Genomic DNA, 19,652 nt, shown 5'->3' with positions numbered 1-19,652 from the left:
TCACTAATAAGCCAAGCCAAATTTTTAGCCTGAGTATCTGAGCAATATTACAGATTTTGCCCCCTTTAAAAAAAAAAAAAAGTTCAATTATTATAAATTCTTAGGTGGTCCTAGAAGCTTATAAAACATTCCTAGAACCAAAGCTTTCTGAGCCGTAGCTTGGACTGATGGCATTTTGGAAGCAAGTGAATTCACTTGCTTTCTTGGTTTCCTGGTTATGTAAGTGGAGAGCTGCTGTGGGATGGTTAGGAGGTTGCAAGTGGTGAGAGTCCACAAAGAGCCTTTTTGCCCTGAAGTCCAGAATGTAAATTTGTACTGCTAAAAGCAAAAGTCATATTATAAGCACCAATAAGAAAAAAGCTTATCTTCCCACTGGCAAAAGGCCAACTTCTTGTTTTCAACTGTGGAAAAAATATGTTAACGGAGATGGAGTCATTAGAGAGAACAACAGTATATGTGAGTGATTTTATCACTTTTCCTCTTCGTTAGAAAAAGTAATACTATTGGTTCTGATATGACATAATCTCATTAAAGTAATATAGTTAAACTTTCTTCTTTTTAAATAATATTTACCTTACTTTCATCAATACCTTATTTTTCACAGACACTCTAACTCATAAGTTTGAGCTTGGAATAACGGCACAAATGCTCCCCATGGAGCCTTCCTTAGGCTTATTTTATTGACTCCAGTTCCAAGTGTCTCCAAACCTGAGTGTGACTTGTGTCTCTAAACCTGGTGTTGGTCTTGCCACTGTGTCCCTCAGGGGTTCCCCTGTTAGTCCATGGCTGTGATGCCACAGGAGGAAACATAAGGCAGTCATTACTACTTTTCAGTTTTCTCCCAAGTGTTTAAAAGACTGGATTCAAACAGTTTGGGGGTTGTATCTAGTCTCAGGTTTGCTTCCTAATGAGCCCATGACTTTTTTTACTGGCTCCTCAGAAAACAGGGTAAGTTACATGTAAACGTAATGTGTGCTGGTATATCCTAGAGAGACAGTTCAGTTCAGTTCAATTCAGTTGCTCAGTCGTGTCCGACTCTTTGCGACCCCATGAACCTCAGCACGCCAGGCCTCCCTGTCCATCACCAACTCCTGGAGTCCACCAAAACCCATGTCCATCGAGTTGGTGATGCCATCCAACCATCTCATCCTGTGTCATCCCCTCCTCCTCCTGCCCTCAATCTTTCCCAGCATCAGGGTCTTTTCAAATGAGTCAGCTCTTCACATCAGATGGCCAAAGTTTTGGAGTTTCAGCTTCAACATCAGTCCTTTCAGTGAACACCCAGGACTGATCTCCTTTGGGAAGGACTGGTTGGATCTCCTTGCAGTCCAAGAGAGACAGATGCTCTGTAAAAATGTAAAATGTAGTACTGAAATCGGGGCATAGTTATGTTTTAACATGATGTTTGTCTCAATTTATTCTAAGTGATGTCAGAAGTGACAAATTGAATTTTTAGACTTGTATCAAATAAGTCAGTCTTGGATTCTCTGTACAGCCCTTCTATTCCATAGGTGCCTAAGCGTAACACAGCTTTCATCCAGCTATCCCTTTAGAGAATATCCAGTCACTCAGTCAAATTAACTACAGTATTTAATGAGGAATCTAGACACATTGAGCCCACACGGCATGTCCAGAGCCAGAACAGTACTGGCTTTTCTTTTGATCTGTCTTGGAGAAATGCTTTCAAATTCAGGGCAGAGGACTCACTCTGATGCCTGGTTCAGCGGAGCTGTGCCTTCTTTATAGATTTGTTTCTGTACCAAGGGCTGTCTTGGCTATGTGGCAACTTCTGTCACCGCAGAAATATTTGGATAGACTTCAGTCATTGGAAGCAAGCCGGGGGGAAAAAAATATCTAGATTTCAGCAAGCTATCCAACCCTGCAAATGCTCTTGGCAGACTCTACTTTGCAGCATTTTTTCAGTTAGGAAAGAAGGGATGAATGCTAAAATGTCTTTTGGAGATGGAATTGCTAGAATGTGGACAATGACTGAATGTGTCATGGAGAGAAGGAGGACACTGTGATTTCCAGCTTAGGCAGGTGGTGGTGGTTTAGTTGCTAAGTCATGTCTGACTCTTGGCAACCCTGTGGAATGTAGACTTCCAGGCTCCTCTGTCCATGGGGATTCTCCTGGCAAGATTACTGGAGTGGGTTGCCATTTCCTTCTCCAGATCTTCCCCACCCAGGAATCGAACCTGGGTCTCCTGCATTGCAGATGGATTCTTAACCGACTGAGCTACCAGGGAAGCTAGCTTATACAGGTGGTAGATGCTGATACCATTAACTAAGGCAGGGAACACAGAGGGAGGAATAAGGTGCTAGGTTTGGAGGGCCAGTTGGATTGGTGTTTGAAATGAATTTTTGGCTTTCTAAACAGAAGTCAATATTTAAGATGTAGATTTGGGAGCCATGTGTCTATGTGTCTACTATGTATAGAAGGTTCTTAAATTTTGAGGGAATGATATCATCCAGGAGAAGGTACAGACTGAGAAAATAAGAGATCAGAGATCAAAGTCTTAGAGGACATGGTTACGTTTAAATAGTGGATAGAGGAAGGAGGAGCCAGCAGAAGTTTCTGTCAAACGACCAGAGAGTACCAGGAAGGAGGAACTCAGGAGGCCAGGCAGGGAAGGATGGCCATGAGTAACAGTGAGGAGGAGGAGGTCAGAAGGGCCACTGGACTTGACAGTGGAGGTCTAGAAGCCTGCACCTGAAACCTGTGGGCCGGTGCTTCAGAACTCAGCAATTTTCGGACTTTGGAAAGGTGAAACAGCACAGATACCATAGATTACAAGCATATTCGTAAGTCTGCAGTGAGAAGTATGAGCAGTCACACTACCTCGGATAAATAAAAACCGTAAATTGACTTAGATCAGTTCTAGTCAGGCGTTGCTGTCAAAGAGGCTAAGCAAAAAAATTAAAAAAAAAAAGCTTCTTGGTCTTTAGAACATTGTGATATTCAGAACTATGGATGAGGCCTCATGGATCCATGGGTGCAGGAGATCTGTGAAAGGGAAGACCATCTACAGTGGACGGAGAAGATGCAGTTAAGAAACCAGAAAGCAGAGGCAGAGTTCTTAGTTGAGAGGAATGAGAGCAAGAAAGGGATTGTTTGAAGGGGAAGCCATGTCAAGGAACTGGTTATTGATTTTAGGATGTTGGAAGACTTGAGTTGTTTTATGGGTGGAGAGGGAAGAATTCATAGATAAATGAAAAGATGGACTAATGGAGAAAAATAGAAGAAAATAGGAATGATAGAAAGCGAAATGTCCCAGAGGAGACCCGAGGGAAGGTGACCCAGGAGCACAAGTGAAGCCCTGAAAGTGGTCTCTGGGAGGCAGGACACCTGCTGCCCCTCAGACTGCGCCTCCGGGTACAAGGTTAGAGCAAAGAAAGTGGGAGTCTGGACATGAAGGAGGTGTGTGGTCTATGCATATCACTTATCTATGAGAATATCCTTGTAGGCTGTTGCAAGGGCAAACCTTACTGAAGATTCCTTAGTGCACCATCTCCATCAGAGAGCAACGCCTGCATTCTCCCATCTACTCTGGCAGAACACTCTTGCATGTTCATTCACCTTTGTCCGTATCAGACACATCCACTCACAGTTGTTTTCTGGTAGTTGAATTTTTCTTTGAAGAGATGCCCTTTATTCAAATAGGTAGTTAATACATATAACTGGTAAGTTAATTTGTTCGTTATTGTAAATGATAATTTGGCTCAAACAAATGGGTCTAAAATATAATATTGGTAAATATTTTAATAAGGAAATCAAAACTGCCTTCTCGGTTAAACTGTCATGAAGTACACTTGTAAGTTTCCCCCAGCATGGAAGATTTAGGTTTTTAGAATCATGCTCTTATTCAATTTAATATAAAGCATAACACCACATAGGGAAAAAAACAACAACAAAAATGTTGCATTTCTTGGAGCTGCCATTGACCAAATAAGAGAGTGATTCCCATCCCTTTCCTGTGAATATTTCTGGTTCTTTCCTTTCCACTGATTTCACCTGCTTTAGAACGCCTGGTAGGGCAGTTATTAAATCATCACTTCATGGTTAAAAAGCGCCAGGGGCAGCGGCAGGAATCCACATTACGCTTGTCTGAATTCCTCAGGAAACTAAAGCAGGCAGCAGGTAATGTGTTTACAATATGGTGGATTTATTGGTAGCACATTTCTTCCCAGCTTTTCCCTTCCTTAATCCCACCTCCTCTCTGTGCAGTCTAGCACTGGAGCCAATTAGGATGTTTATAAACCACAGGCTGCTTTGTATGGCCATGACCTTCTCAGAGCCACATCAGAGTGCCTTCTCCCTCACCCTATGGATAAACAGTTAGTTTGATTTACGGCTGGAAATTCTTCATGTTTTACTCCTTGAATCTTTAAAAAGACTAGCAGTGGTGAAATGTTCACCATTATGACAGGTTTTCTCTAACTTTGTCCACCACTTATCTTTTCTGAAGTGAACCTTTTTAAAACAAACAAAAATCCACATTTCAAGTTCTCCTGGTCGTTATCTTTTAGCTCATAGAAGTTCTAATAGAGTCACATTCTTTCCAATGGACCAAATTCCACAACTGTGATTTCACCGGTACTTACTCAGTGGCCTAGACTAAGAACAGATGTGACATTCACATTAAATGTAATCTCCAAGAGCCATAAAAGAAAATGAATGTCCATTTTATATGATCTTTTTTTCTGCACAAATGGCAATGTTGTGCTTGTCCACTTTGTGATGCAAAAGGTTTTTCTTCATCTTTCTCAGAGGGAGAATTCTAGCCTGAATCCTACTTTTTTTCCCCTCCAGGACTATATAAGATGCAAGAAAGTTACACTGCATAGCTAAGGGTATTTATGAATTTAGTGTGGTAGGAAAACTTTTCAGTGAGTGAGTAGGGTTGACACGGACTTCCTTGTGGGGAAACTGAGTCAAAGAAATACATTATATTGTTCCTGAAAGGAGATTTGCCATAGAAATCTGGTATTAACAATAGGCAAGTCAACCTGATATTTTCCCCAATGAGAGATAAGGCATCAATTCCCAGCCTACCATTTTATTTTTCCAAAGTAGAACTGGACACAGGTATTAAAAACATACTGTAGATCAGAACTGAATAGGAGTAGGCTTGTAGTTTAGCATACATTTGTCTCCCTTGTTTTCATGCCAGGAGTCCCTAATGCTTATACTAGAAGCCACATCACTAAGAATGACAAAAATGGCAAAATTTATCTAACATTTACTACTTAACAAGCACTCTTATCACCTTTACATGTGGTGTCTTCTAACAAGTGGCTGATTCCTTTTGCTCTATTTTTCTCCCCATAACTATCATGCCTTTTAGAATAAAGTTTTGTTCTCTTTTTAGATCCTCAAGAGTTTTGCTTTTCTTGCCGTTTCCCCCAACTTTCAGCCCATTTCTTTAAAATAATGTTTCCTATTTCTGTTGGTGGAATTTTAGCAGGAATATCAAATGGCAGCTAGCCACTTCAGACAAAAGCTGACTTCTTATTTTGAAGATAACTTAGGGAGATAACCTTCTTATGTTTAATTAAATCAGTTTTTTCTTCCTTTTTTTCCCCTCCATAGAATCTTCAAAATGAACCGTGACCAACTTTGTTTTACTGCTGCTAGAACCTTCCCGAATACACTGACATCTTCCATTTTGGAAAGACAGTTCTTTTCTTGCCTTAGTGTTTTGGCCATTGTGAAATATCTTTACTTCATTCATGCTTCCCAGGGTTTTATGTCTGTGGGTTGAGTTTCACTCCAGGTATGGCATTTAGAATGCACAGTGATTTATAATCTTTTTCTTTCAGTTCCAAGAGATGTGCTCCTTCCCCATAAACCAGTCCCCGAAGTCTCTCAGAGCGAACCTGGTAAATGCACTGTTTTATTCTCCCAGTTAGGAAGTGTATTTTTCAAAAAATATACTTGAGGCAAATATATTTTTGTAATGAGGGTGATATGTAGAAGAAGCTCAGAAAATTTTAGATAGAAAATATCTATCTAAATATTTCTTTAGAGAAATATTTACTCATACAATCTGCTTAACATATTTCCCCCATGAGGGAATAGGGTCTAATTAGTTTATTTTCCCTGAAAGTGTTTTTATTGAATAGGAAATCATGCTAAAGTTATAAGATATAATTATTAACTGAGTCAACCATTTTCACCTTTTTTCAGGATGTAAATATAACTACATCCAAATGTGGGTGTACTTTTAAATTAAAAATATGGGTGCCTACCCAAATTTTCCTCATAGTGACAGTGAATGAAAACTTTAAAGTTTTAGCCAAACTAAGTTCCCTGGGTGTCACCTGAATTTTCTTATATTTATTCTGATTCTCTAAGAGAATGTTTAAATGTTCAGATGGGTGCATTGTAGAGACACAGAAACTAGATTTACTCCAGGTAGTAATTCTCATAAATATATTTCTTTGGTTTGCTTTTGGCCTAGTTCTGCAACCTGTTACCTTTAGAATCCATCTGCCAGAAACAACTCTAGGTAATGGCTTTTCCATTTGACCCACTCTAATTATTTTCCTGGCTGCCATCAAGATTGCAGGCCTTTCTCAAACAATCACATTGAAACATCCTCCCTTCTCAGTCCTCTTCATTGTTTCATTCTCATTATTTTTTACCCTTTTCAGAATAGAAAGGCAGTGGTTTCACTGTTTTAAAGGTTTGCTCTGAAGACCACCTTAAGACAACTCATTACCACCTTCATCCTCACCTACCTCATTTATCTGTGTTCAAAACGATCCCACCTTACTCATGCCCATATAATTAACATTTCTGCCGGCTTAATGGTTCTCAGCTGTGGCCTTAACAACACAGTAGCATGCTGTGGAAGGCTCTGGAAAGTAATTATTATATAGATCAAAATACTAAAATTTGCCACTGGTTTATTTTTAAAAATAAATTTGAGCGGACTCCAGATGGTTGCTACAGTGATGATATCCTCTCCTCTGGGTGATCCCGTGTGCTCTCTTGGAGGGGAGAGACGCAGATGACAGACCTAGAACTGTGTCTAACCCATACCCATCCTAACCAGGCAGGGTCATGGAGTGTGTCAGGCACTGAATGTTGTTTATTATCTATCCTGGTGGGGGAAAAAAAAAAAACAGTTGAGAACCATTATTCTGATATTCCACAGGTTCCATGCACACTTAACTTTCTTTTCCATGACCCACTTAATGTTCTCCTCTTTGTATTTCAAGTAACAGAATCTCGTGTAATATTATTTTGGCTGGTTGCTGGCTTTTGAAGCTAAAGATTGACAGCCTTGGTACTTACTTGTCTTTTCAGCTCCTTTAGAGACACGAGGCAGCCCTTTGATTCCTATGATTTCACCAAGTACTAGCCAAGAGGAACTACAAACCACTCTCGGTAAATTTTGCTTTCATATTCAGTCCATTGAGGACTTTACATTTTAGGAATTGCCCTTAAAGAAGCCGTATGTACGTTGTGTTCATGGTATTCCAAACAATAGAGGGTCTCTTTTTATCACTGTAAAAGATATCCATTTCACTTGACTCTTTTACATTAATTGTGTATTTGTCCTTCTCATATTTATGCTGATTTCCAATACAAGATGAGAATGTTTTAAAACATCTTAACAAAATCTCAGTTACTTTTTTGGAAAAAGAATCTTCCTGATATATGTATAATTATGGCTGGTTTGCGTTGTTGTGTGGCAGAAACCAGTACAACCTTGTAAAGCAATTTCCCTCCAATTAAAGAATAAATTAAAAAAAATCTTCCCAGTGTATATCAATGCTATATTTTCTTGTTGCTTTTTCCATATTTGAAACTGTATTTGGGAAGAAAATTTTTATTTTTGAAATCTGAATATCTTATAGTGTTAAGTGCAATGCTAAGCAATGGGAATCCCAAAATACAACCGCTTTAAAGGTAAGTCCTTACCTTGGAGAGATCGCCATCTAATACAAAGACAGGATTTAGCAATAATTGTGCTTCCTCTGTGCTACCCAGTGTTCCACACATTTTTTTATTTTAAGACACATTACAAGTGTGTGATGTAGATTCTACTGTCCCATTTTACAGATTAGAAAATTGAGGCATAGAAAGAGCTAACATCAGAGCCAAACTGGAACCCACGTTCTCAGTTGTCAGAGCTCCTGGAATTCACTCTCGTATTATACATTACAATGAGATCATAGAGAAATTAGTGGGACACTGAACAAGAAAACTACCTGGGGGTATCAGGGAAGGCTTCACAGAGGAAGTGACATGTATGCTAGGTCTTCAGTTGGAATGAGAGTTAAAGGTATGAAGGGCTCTTCAGGTTAAAGAGAGATGGGGAAGAGGCACATACAGAGAATGGTAGCCAGACTCATCTGATGAACATGTGGGTGGCCTGAAGAAACACAGGTGGATGGATGAGTCAGGAAGACTGGTTGGGATGAGCTGGCCATGCTTTCGAGGAGTTCAGCATCAATGTCTTCACTGTGTGGGAAACCCTAGTTTGCCCGCGACTTGGCTGAATGTGAACAGGAAAGCAAGAATTCCCAGCTTGTGTTTGCTGGTTCCTCTGCCTGTCACCACATCCCACATGGCTATGTTTAAATCAGTGGCTTTTCTTTCCTCCCTTCATCCCTTTTCAGGTAAACCCATTCTTTGTGTGTGAAATAAAGTTACTGATCCCATTTTAAAAGGAATCCTTTTTGAAGGAAAATACTCAAAACTGAATGAGCGAATATATCCTAATTACCAAATATTTATCTATTATAGCATCGGCCCTCAAAGTCAGCATTACCCATGAGAGGAAGTCAAAAGTACTTATCAAGAACCACTGCTGAATATGTTAATTATCTAAATTCCACTTCTGGGTTTTTTGCTTTTTTTTTTTTTTTTAATCTATATCTTAGTTTATTGGGCCAACTACCACAATTATGTATGAGCAGAATCTAGATTATAAAACAGGCAGAAAATAAGATGACAGCATATTATTTTCACCAAATATTTCCTTGGATCCAGTATGTGGCAGAGTGAACAGTATAATTTGCTCTGTCAGTATGATGTTGTAATTATTGCAAGATAACATAGGGGTGTTTATTTTGTTAGGAGTAATGTGTATGTCAATAAACTTTGCTTTTCATGTAAGATAAATAGAATATTTATTCTTATGTGGTATAAATGCACATTATTTTCTATGATCTATTTTTTCCAGCTCACCTAAATAACTTGTGACGCTCGTAAAATAGAAGGAAACATGAATGCAATGATACATAAGACAGGAGGCATATCCAAGACTATAGCCAAGTCCAATATCATTAAACTGATCCTGAACTAAAAGCTTTTGGAGATCCTTATAATAATCATTAATATAATAGTGCAAGGAGACAGTAAATATAAGAAATCAGAGTTATTGAAATGTACCAGTAACTTTAAAATAAGATGATCACTGGGCATAGTTATAAATTCAATTTACCCTTTTATCATTGCATGGGGAAGAAAAGAGTGTGGGGTTTTTTGTTTTTTTTTTACTTGTTCATTAATGATATTTATTTAAAGTCATTCATCTTACTGTGTTTTCCCCGGCAGAAACAGACCAGTCTACCCAAGAACTCTTCACAATGAAAGTTCCACGAACAACTGAATTGGCAAAGACAACTCAGGGTAAAGCTATTTCCCTACCTCTGGATAGTAGCTTTTCCTTCTTTGTTTAAGCAGGAAGAAAATTTTCCTTTAAGAAACATAATTTTCATCACAGTGAGTTAGATTAAATTTTTTTTACTTCATAGGTACAGGACATCAGCCAAGTATTTGATAAACTGGTAATATTTATATGATTACCAGTTGAATGTAGGAAAGACAGTCTCTTTAGTTAGAGCTTTGCTTTGAATGCTAATGTTCTTTGCAGTTGATGATAATGACTAAGAATGTAAGCTCCTATTTTTTTTTTCCTTGCCTTACCTTCTTTCCCCTCATTTTCCAGATCTGATAAATTACAATCTGTGTTACCTTCCTCCTTCTCCTCCTACTTTTCTCTACCTCTTTTCCTGTTTGTCCTATCTCCAGAACCTGATGAGCTCATTGATACTGCAGCCTGAGAAAGGAAACTAGTAACAAGAAAATCATTTTTAATGATGAATTAATATTAAAACATCCAGGAAGGTTTGCTCTGGGGTTTCCTTATATTATTTCTTCTTTCTGCTTGTTGGGAAGTCAACTCGCCTACACAAAGCTTTTTCTCACATCTTCATGGTCTCAGATATCTTTCCCTTTTATATACTTCTTTCTTACTTGGATTGTAACCAGTTGCAGATTTCAAATATTTTTGTGTTTTTTTCTTTTCCTTTTTTTTTTCTTAATAACCCTCTTTTGCCCATTTCTACCTCTAGCATGTGGAAGGAAGCCCCCCAAAATGAGAGCAAATAAATTTTAAAGAGTTGCAAGACAAATTTATTTTTCTCAATTGTCAGTTATACTGGAGGGAGGGATTGGTAGAAAAAGACATAGCAATAAGAGGAAATGATAATAAAAGATATCTACCTTTAAGGGATATATTTTATAACAAGTAGAGCAGTACTTATTCTAAATGAACATGACTGAGAATACTCGTTATGGTATAGGGCAGTTCTTGTAAAATTTCTAAGTCTTTTGAATTTGTTTCATTTTTATAATGGCTTAAATGTTAATTTTATTATTTATTTTATTGCCTTTCTGTTTGTTAACTTTTATTTATTTAAAAAATATACACAGAAGTAAGGAGCCTAGTGTAATAGCAGTTTTCCCACACCCTCATTATCAGTTTCAGACATTAACAGCAGATGTTCAATCCTATTGCAACCATATCCCATACTGATCTTTATATTTATTTTTTAGTGGTTTTGCAAACTTCTTTAATGTCTGGCTTAATAGAAGATAGCTGGATTCTCATAATCAAACACATTGATGTTTTTACAGGAAAATATGTATTGACAATAAGCAGGATAAATATTCTTCAGGTTGTATTGCCAAATGAGAAAAAGATTTCAGCTTTTAGAGCCTTGTAAATTTCAGAATTGAGAATAAAAGATAATAGGCATGTTCTTTTCTTGTTTTTGCTTCCTCTTACGTTAATGGGAATATCAATATTTTTATCAAATTGCTTCTAGAACTTGGCTTTATAGATGAATTTCACAGTTGATTGGATGTATATTCAAGATCTGATATCATTCAATGAATTATCTTAACATATTTATATTACATACTGCATTTTAATCATTTTCTTGTGTTCTGAGGATTCTTAGCCTAACCTATGCAACTCTGGGATCCACACTTTTCTAGACTTGTGCCAAGGCCCTTTAAAGGGGGCTCACCAGGAATGCATTTCCAACATGGCCCAGGCCAGTACCCCTGCTTGGGGGTAGAGGGTGAGCTTTAGCAACAGCACCCTCCTGTGTGTCCTCGATCACCCTTTGACCCAACCCTGACCCAACCCTCATAAACGCGTGCCTGAGCATTGTGAACGAGGAGGTTGGTCCATCGTATTGTTTTTGGCATGTTATGTTTCTAACAGTAGGCGTGAGATGCACAAGACGGCCCACAGCAACTTGAGAGATGCTGTGAGAATGAAATCGTTCCTCTTGATCTCCATTTGTGCGCCCGTCCCTTGTGATTTTTGGTCTCCAGGCCCTCAGCAGTGAGGCCCCAGTGCTCCAAAGAAACTTAAAGCCTAAAACCTACAGCACAAATGTGCTAGGAGGCTCTCCAGCACCATCCCTCTCTGCCATTCTTGCTTCTTTGTCTGCTGAGACAATTTCCTGCAGCTCTATTTGAAACCCTGACATATTCAAGCTTCTCTCCTCTGCTCCTCTTATCTCAAGCCATGGTAGAAATCCATTGGCCAGGGGCATCCTGTGGACATTTTTTTTTTTAACCCTTACTTTATTTGGCTGCGCTGGGTCTTAGTTGCGGCATGTGGGATCTAGTTCCTGGACCAGGGATAGAACCTGGGCCCCCTGCTCTGGGATCATGAAATCCTAGCCACTGGACCACCAGGGAAGTCCCTCCAGGGGCATTTTGATTATCTATTTCAGCCCTCTGATCTTTATGCCACCCAGAGAAATTTGTACCCTTCTTTCCCTCCCCCAATACTGGGCAAAACAAAGGTCCTTAAAAATATTTCTCCTATAATCCCTGTTTCTCTATTTTTTATGTTTTCTTTGTCAACTATTTTTAGTATTCTTTTTAAACAATTTTATAAAACTCTTTAGATATGAAGCTATCTTTTAAAAGTATTTTTATTATCAGTCACCAAAAGCTGTGTAGAGATGATATTTACAATATTACATCCTCACAATGTGTCTTCATCTTTTTTTTTTTTTTAATTTAAAATTGAAACCCTCAAGCAGTTTTCTCAAGGCCCTGTATTATCTGGTGATGAGATATGTAATTCACAGCCTAAACTTGTTATATTTCAACTCCTTTATGAAAAGTTCTTTCAAAATATAAGTAAAGACTACAGAAAAAGAAAAAAACAAATTCTGATCCTGTGGCTTAGAAATAATGAATGTAGTACTGATTATTTCTGTGTTCTGCTCAAAGTTTCTTTCTAAAGTTTTAAAATTTATATATATTCTAGAAAGATACTAATAGGGCCATGATTCTTTATATTTCTTAAAGCAAAGACACTCTAACATTGAAGAAATTAACAAGAGAGCTGAAGTATGTTCAACAGACAGGGAACCCTACCACTCTCAAAGAAAATTGAAGAAAAACATTTGCAAGTCGTCACCACATATTTTAGGGTGTGTGAGAACTGATTTTTTTTTAAATAACATCAGTTCCTCTGTTCACTCTAGCTATTACATGTTGAAAGTCCTATGTTAAACCTACAGAGAATTTCAGTACGTGTCTGCTGTTTTTGGCCTGAAGTTTGGCAAAATTCTGCTCATCAGTCTTCATACTGGAAGTTTATAAATGAGCTACATTATAATCTGTTTTGCAGGTGTATTTTTTTTAATGTGGTAGGCAAGGCATTTGCTGATTTATGGTTACATAAATACCCACTCAAGATGTGAACAAAATCACTGAAACAGTGTAATCTACTTACAAAGTTTGCACAAAAATTTTTTCCAGTCTTAGCTAAAGCATTACCAAGAAAGTTGGTGGCAGGAGGCAATGTGGTATGTTGAGGCAAGCAGAGGAGGGAAGATGAGGATAGACACATTCCAGGATGGATGCACACTTTAAAAGCTTATAGAGGAACTTCCCTGGTGGTTCAGTGGTTAAGATTCCACCCTTCCACTGCAGGGAACTAGTGTTCAATCTCTGGTTGAGGAACTAAAATCCTGCATGCTATGTGGCCAAAAATATAAAGAAAGAAGAAAGAAAAGCACACATTTACAGAGTACTGGTTTGTGTCAGAAATGGAAATAAACAACATAACCTTTGTTTAAAAAAAAAAAAGGAAAGGAAAGGAAAACAGATAGGGAGCAAAAATATTTCAGCTGAGTTTCTCATGAATTTGCCTGCTTACAATGGTTACTCATTTTTCAAATGTGTTTGACAAGTCATCATTAATGGTTCACACTGTGTCAGGCCCTGGATAACAGGAGCAGAAAGTAACAAGGTGGCATGTTGGTCCCTGGGAATTATGAATACTTGATCTTTTCTCACCCTCCCTTGATGAGCAGGACCCCAGAGGTAATTTTCATTTATCCCTAAAGCTTTACTGGAAAAGGAAGTAGCAACCCACTCTACTATTCTTGCCTGGAGAATTCCATAGACAGAGGAGCCTGGCAGGCTATAGTCTCAGTTCAGTTACTCAGGCATGTTCGACTCTTTGTGACCCCATGGACTGAAGCACAGCAGGCTTCCCTGTCCATCACCAGCTCCTAAAGCTTACTCAAACTCATGTCCATTGAGTCAGTGATGGCATCCAACCATCTCACCCTCTGTCATCCCCTTCTCCTCCCACCTTCAAACTTTCCCAGCATCAGGGCCTTTGCCAGTGAGTCAGCTCTTCACATCAGGTGGCCAAAGTATTGGAGTTTCAGCTTCAGCATCAATCCTTCCAGTGAATATTCAGGACTGATTTCCTTTAGGATAGACTGGTTGGATCTCCTTGCTGTCCAAGGGACTCTCAAGAGTCGTCTCCAACACCACACTTCAAAAGGATCAATTCTTCAACACTCAGCTTTCTTTATAGTCCAACTCTTACATCCACACATGACTACTGGAAAAACTATAGTTTTGACTAGATGGATCTATGCTGGCAAAGTAATGTCTCTGCTTTTTAATATGCTATTTAGGTTGGTCATAGTTTTTTTTTCAAGGAGCAAGCATCTTTTAATTTCATGGCTGAAGTCACCATCTGCAGTGATTTTGGAGCCCAAAAAAATAAAGTCTGACACTGTTTCCTTTGATGTCCCATCTATTTGCCATGAAGTGGTGGGACCGGATGCCATGATCTTAGTTTTCTGAATGTTGAGTTTTAAGCCAACTTTTTCACTCTCCTCTATCATTTCAAGAGGCTCTTTAGTTCTTCGTTTTCTGCCATAAGGGTGGGGTCATTTACATATCTGAGGTTATTGATATTTCTCCTGGCAATCTTGATTCCAGCTTGTGCTTCATCCAGCCTGACATTTCTCATGATGTACTGTGCATATAAGTTAAATAAGCAGGGTGAAAATATACAGCCTTGACGTACTCCTTTCCTGATTTGGAACCAGTCTGTTGTTCCATATCCAATACTAACTGTTGCTTCTTGACCTGCATACAAATTTCTCAGTAGGCAGGTAAGGTGGTCTGATATTCCCATCTCTTGAAGAATTTTCCACAGTTTATTGTGATCCACACAGTCAAAGGCTTTGGTGTAGCATATAAAGTAGAAGTAGATGTTTTTCTGGAATTCTCTTGCTTTTTTGATACTCTAATGGATGTTGGCAATTTGATCTCTGGTTCCTCTGCCTTTTCTAAATCCAGCTTGTACATCTGGAAGTTCACTGTTTACATATTGTTGAAGCCTGACTTGGAGGATTTTGAGTATTACTTTGCTAGTGTGTGAGATGAGTGCGATTGTGTGATAGTTCGAGCATTCTTTGGCATTGTGTTTCTTTGGGATTGGAATAAAAACTGACCTTTTCCAGTCCGGTGGCCACTGCTGAGTTTTCCAAATTTGCTGACATTGAGTGCAGCACTTTCACACCATCATCTTTTAGGATTTGAAATAGTTCTACTGGAATTCCATCACCTCCACTAGCTTTGTTCGTAGTGTTGCTTCCTAAGGCCCACTTGACTTTGCATTCCAGGATGTCTGGCTCTAGGTGAGTGAGCACACATTCATGGTTATCTGGGTCATGATGATCCTTTTTGTATAGTTCTTCTGTGTATTCTTGCCACCTCTTCTTAATATCTTCTGCTTCTGTTAGGTCCATAACACTTCTGTCCTTTATTGTGCCCATCTCTGCATGAAATATTCCCTTGGTATGTCTAATTTTCTTGAAGAGATCTCTAGTCTTTCCCATTCTACTGTTTTCCTCTATTTCTTTGCACTGATCACTAAGGAAGGCTTTGTTATCTCTCCTTGCTATTCTTTGGAACTCTGCATTCAAATTCAAAAAATCTTTCCTTTTCTCCTTTGCCTTTAGCTTCTCTTCTTTTCTCAGCTATGTATAAGGCCCCCTCAGACAACCATTTTGCCTTTTTGCATTTCTTTTTCTTGGGGATGGTTTTAATCACTGCCTCCTATACAATGTCACAAACCTCCATCCACAGTTCTTCAGACACTCTATCAGATCTAATCTCTAAAATCTATTTCTCACTTCCACTGTATAATTTTAAGAGGTTGGATTTAGGTCATACCTGAATGGTCTAGTGCTTTTCCCTACTTTCTTCAATTTAAGTCTGAATTTCGCAGTAAGGAGTTCATGATCTGAGCCACAGTCAGCTCCTGGTCTTGTTTTTGCTGATTGTATAGAGGTTCTCCATCTTTGGCTGCAAAGAATATAATCAGTCTGATTTCAATATTGACCATCTCCTGATGTCCATGTGCAAGTCTTCTCCTGTGTTGTTGAAAGAGGGTGTTTGCTATGACCAGTGCGTTCTCTTGGCAAAATTCTATTAGCCTTTGCCCTGCTTCATTTTGTACTCCAATGCCAAATTTGCCTGTTACTCTAGCTATTTCTTGACTGCCTACTTTTGCATTCCAATTCCCTATAATGAAAAGGGCATCTTTTTTTTGGTGTTAGTTTTAGAAGGTCTTGTAGGTCTTCATAGAACCATTCAACTTCAGCTTCTTCAGCATTCCTGGTTGGGGCATAGACTTGGATTACTGTGATACTGAATGGTTTGCCTTGGAAACGAACAGAGATCATTCTGTCGTTTTTGAGATTGCATCCAAGTACTGCATTTCGGACTCTTTTGATGACTAGGATGGCTACTCCATTGCTTCTAAGGAATTCTTGCCCACAGTAGTAGACATAATGATAATCTGAGTTAAATTCACCCATCCCAGTCCATTTTAGTTTGCTGATTCCTAAAATGTCGATGTTCACTCTTGTCATCTCCTGTTTGACCACTTCCAATTTGCCTTGATTCCTGGACCTAAGATGAATTTAGGTCCTATGCAATATTGTTCTTTATAGCATCAGACTTGACTTTCATCACCAATCACATCCACAGCTGGGTGTTGTTTTTGCTTTGGCTTTGTCTCTTCATTCTATTTGGAGTTATTCCTCCGCTGATCTCCAGTAGCATATTGGGTACCTACCGACCTGCGGAGTTCAACTTTCAGTGTCCTGTCTTTTTGCCTTTTCATAAAGCCTATAAACTCCAGTACTTTGGCGACCTCATGCAAAGAGCTGACTCACTGGAAAAGACCCTGATGCTGGGAGGGATTGGGGGCAGGAGGAGAAGGAGATGACAGAGGATGAGATGGTTGGATGGCATCACTGACTCGATGGACATGGGTTTGAGTAGACTTTGGGAGTTGGTGATGGACAGGGAGGCCTGGTGTGCTGCCATTCATGGGGTCACAAAGAGTCGGACACGACTGAGTAACTAACACACAAAGCTTTAATGAATGGCACTAAGTGAGTATTTATTCACTTCAGGTTCACGAGCTAAGACAATTTGATAGAGACCACGTGTTTCTACTCTTTTATTCTTACATACCTAAAACTATTTTTCTTTTTGCCATTATGATTAGTTGTCTTCTTTGGCAAAATATTGTTCCACAATGACTCCCTGGTAGAGAAATGTGAATAGACAGATGGATGGGTTGATGGACAGATGGACAGATACATGGATGGATGAAGGGGTAGATGATTGACTTCTACATTTACCATATTAAGCAACCATGTAGTGAAATTAATGCCCTTGAAAACATGGACTAATTGGTGACTAATCCTTAACACATGTTACCTAAGGGCTACCTTACTTTGACTGTGCGCATCTTTAATTTCCAGTCATGAATATTTTCACTTGCTTTATTTTCCTTTAGAGGGCTTTCCTGGTGGTTCAGACAGTAAAGAATCTGCCTGCAATGTAGGAGACCCAGATTCCATCCCTGGGTCAGGAATATCCCCTGAAAAAGGAAATGGCCACCCTCTCCAGTATTTGTCTGGAGAATTCCATGAACAGAGGAGCCTAGCGGACTGTAGTCCATGGGGTCACAAAGAGGGGGACACAACTGAGCAACTAAACATGCATTTTCCTTTAGCATCAATGCTCTAATGCATACTTGCAGATTTAAAAATGTTCTTTATGCTTCCATGCAAAGTGTACAAGTTGTTGGTCTGTAGAGTACTGAATCTCCATTTGGGGGCTTGGGAGTGTTGGTTATTAAATCTGAGTTTCCTCTGTTTCAGCACCACACAGATTGTATACTACTACTATGAGGCCCAGAACACCTGACAAGCCACACATCAGACCTGGTAAGTTGTTGCTCTTTCTGATGATCTAAATAATCAACATACCTAGGAAGATATGCTTCCCTGGTATTTCAGGCGAGAAAGAGTCTGCCTGAAATGTAGGAGACCCGGATCGACCCCTGGGTCGGGAAGATCTGCCGGAGGGGGAAATGGCAACCTACTCCAGTAATTTTGCCTGGAAAATCCCATTGATGGAGGAATCTGTCAGGCTACAGTCCATGGGGTTGCAAAGAGTTAGACACGACTGAGTGATTAACACTTGACTGAAAAAAAGAAGATATAAAATGTATTGAGGAATTCCCTGGTGGTCCAGTGGTTAGGACTCCAAGCTTCCGCTGCAAGGGGTGCAGACTTGATACCTGATCAGGGAACTAGGATCCTGCATGCTGTGAAGCATGACCAAAAAAAGAATGTATTGAAACAGCCAAATGACCAAATGAGGGCTATATATCCTGAAACTGAAATAAATTACATACAAAATTCTGATCCTTCTGGGTAAGTGGAGAGGTAATCATGAATCCACGGAAGCGACAAGACTTGACTGAAATTTTTTAAGGACAAGCAGATTCAGAGACCACTATGGAAATTTAACAATATAAAATCATTTTGAAAATAGTATTTTTGCCTAAATCACACACACTCTCTCTCCCTCCTTCAGTTTTCCATGGCAGTTATAGAGATAACATTAGCAATAGCTATGATGTATTTTGTTTCAAATGTTATCTTTTAAGGAAAGATGATCTCTTCCAGTATGAAAGGCTCTTGTTCTACAAGAATACTTTTACCTGGGTTGGGAAGGTCCCCTGGAGAAGAGAAAGGCTACCCACTCCAGTACTCTGGCCTAGAGAATTTGATGGTCTGTAGTCTATGGGTTCACAGAGTCAGACACAACAAGTGACTCACTTCATATAAAAACAAGCAAACACACGTTTTACAGGTCATATACATCAACAGTAAAATGATAGTTAAACTGGAAAAAAAAACTTCTTTTTTGGCCACTCTGCAGTCTTGCAGGATCTTAGTTTCCCAACCAGGGATGGAACCCAGGCCCCAGCAATGAAAGTGGTGAACCCTAACCACTGGACCATCAGGGAGTTCCCAGAAAATGCTTTGAAACGACCAAAGTCGTCAAAAGATCGAGGCTCTCCCTCACTGAACCTTGTTAGGGAAAGTTAACTTGGGGGTTAATTTGACCCATGTAAATCACTCCTAGTCTAACATACAAGTTGGACCAGAGACTCTGATGTTTTCTGTCCTTTTTCTACTCTGTGATTCTAAGAAGTTTTAAAGTTCTAAGTGTCAAAAATGGCTTATAAGCTACCATTCCTGATGAATATCTCTCTGGGCACATGGAAGAAATAGCAAATACATATATATCTTTTGGTTTATGGAGGAACCCATATATATATATATATATATATATATTTTTTTTTTTTTTGAGTAATCCTGCAACTCCTAAATGTAACAGGTGCAGAAATCTTTGTAAAAAAAAAAAATATATACACCTCCATGTGACTTTTGTATCATGATAACTGTTGAGAACTTAATGTGTGGTTAGTTATATTAAACCTTTCTACAAAATAAGGAGGAAAAGTAACAGTAACGCCTAATGGTGAGTGGGTGCTTACCATGTGTCCTGTGAGGCTAGGTTGAAGAAGCTAAGGCTTAAAGAGGGCTAGGAAGTGGAGTCGAAGGCAAGCAGTCTGGCTCTAGAACTCATTCTCTTAATTGCAATATACTTAGTGCTTTTCCTTTAAAAAGCT

General features: G+C 39.0%; 1 protein-coding gene across 9 annotated transcripts in view; it reads left to right on the top strand.

Moving 5' to 3' along the window:
• LOC122428730 (ABI family member 3 binding protein) overlaps positions 1–19,652 on the top strand; it is a 281,331-nt gene that overhangs the window by 204,125 nt on the left and 57,554 nt on the right. For 5 of the 9 annotated variants that reach the window (XM_043448805.1, XM_043448806.1, XM_043448804.1 and 2 more), the window contains 5 exons: positions 5,821–5,880; positions 6,462–6,509; positions 7,313–7,393; positions 9,569–9,646; positions 17,827–17,892. In XM_043448805.1, the coding sequence (XP_043304740.1) occupies positions 5,821–5,880; positions 6,462–6,509; positions 7,313–7,393; positions 9,569–9,646; positions 17,827–17,892 (333 nt within the window). The remainder of the gene's footprint in view (positions 1–5,820; positions 5,881–6,461; positions 6,510–7,312; positions 7,394–9,568; positions 9,647–17,826; positions 17,893–19,652) is intronic. The other 4 variants (XM_043448807.1, XM_043448809.1, XM_043448808.1 and 1 more) reach the window with 2 other exon arrangements.

Source organism: Cervus canadensis, chromosome 27, assembly GCF_019320065.1.
Source record: "Cervus canadensis isolate Bull #8, Minnesota chromosome 27, ASM1932006v1, whole genome shotgun sequence".
Taxonomy (NCBI): domain Eukaryota; kingdom Metazoa; phylum Chordata; class Mammalia; order Artiodactyla; family Cervidae; genus Cervus; species Cervus canadensis.
This window is presented reverse-complemented; position numbering and strand designations above follow the sequence as displayed.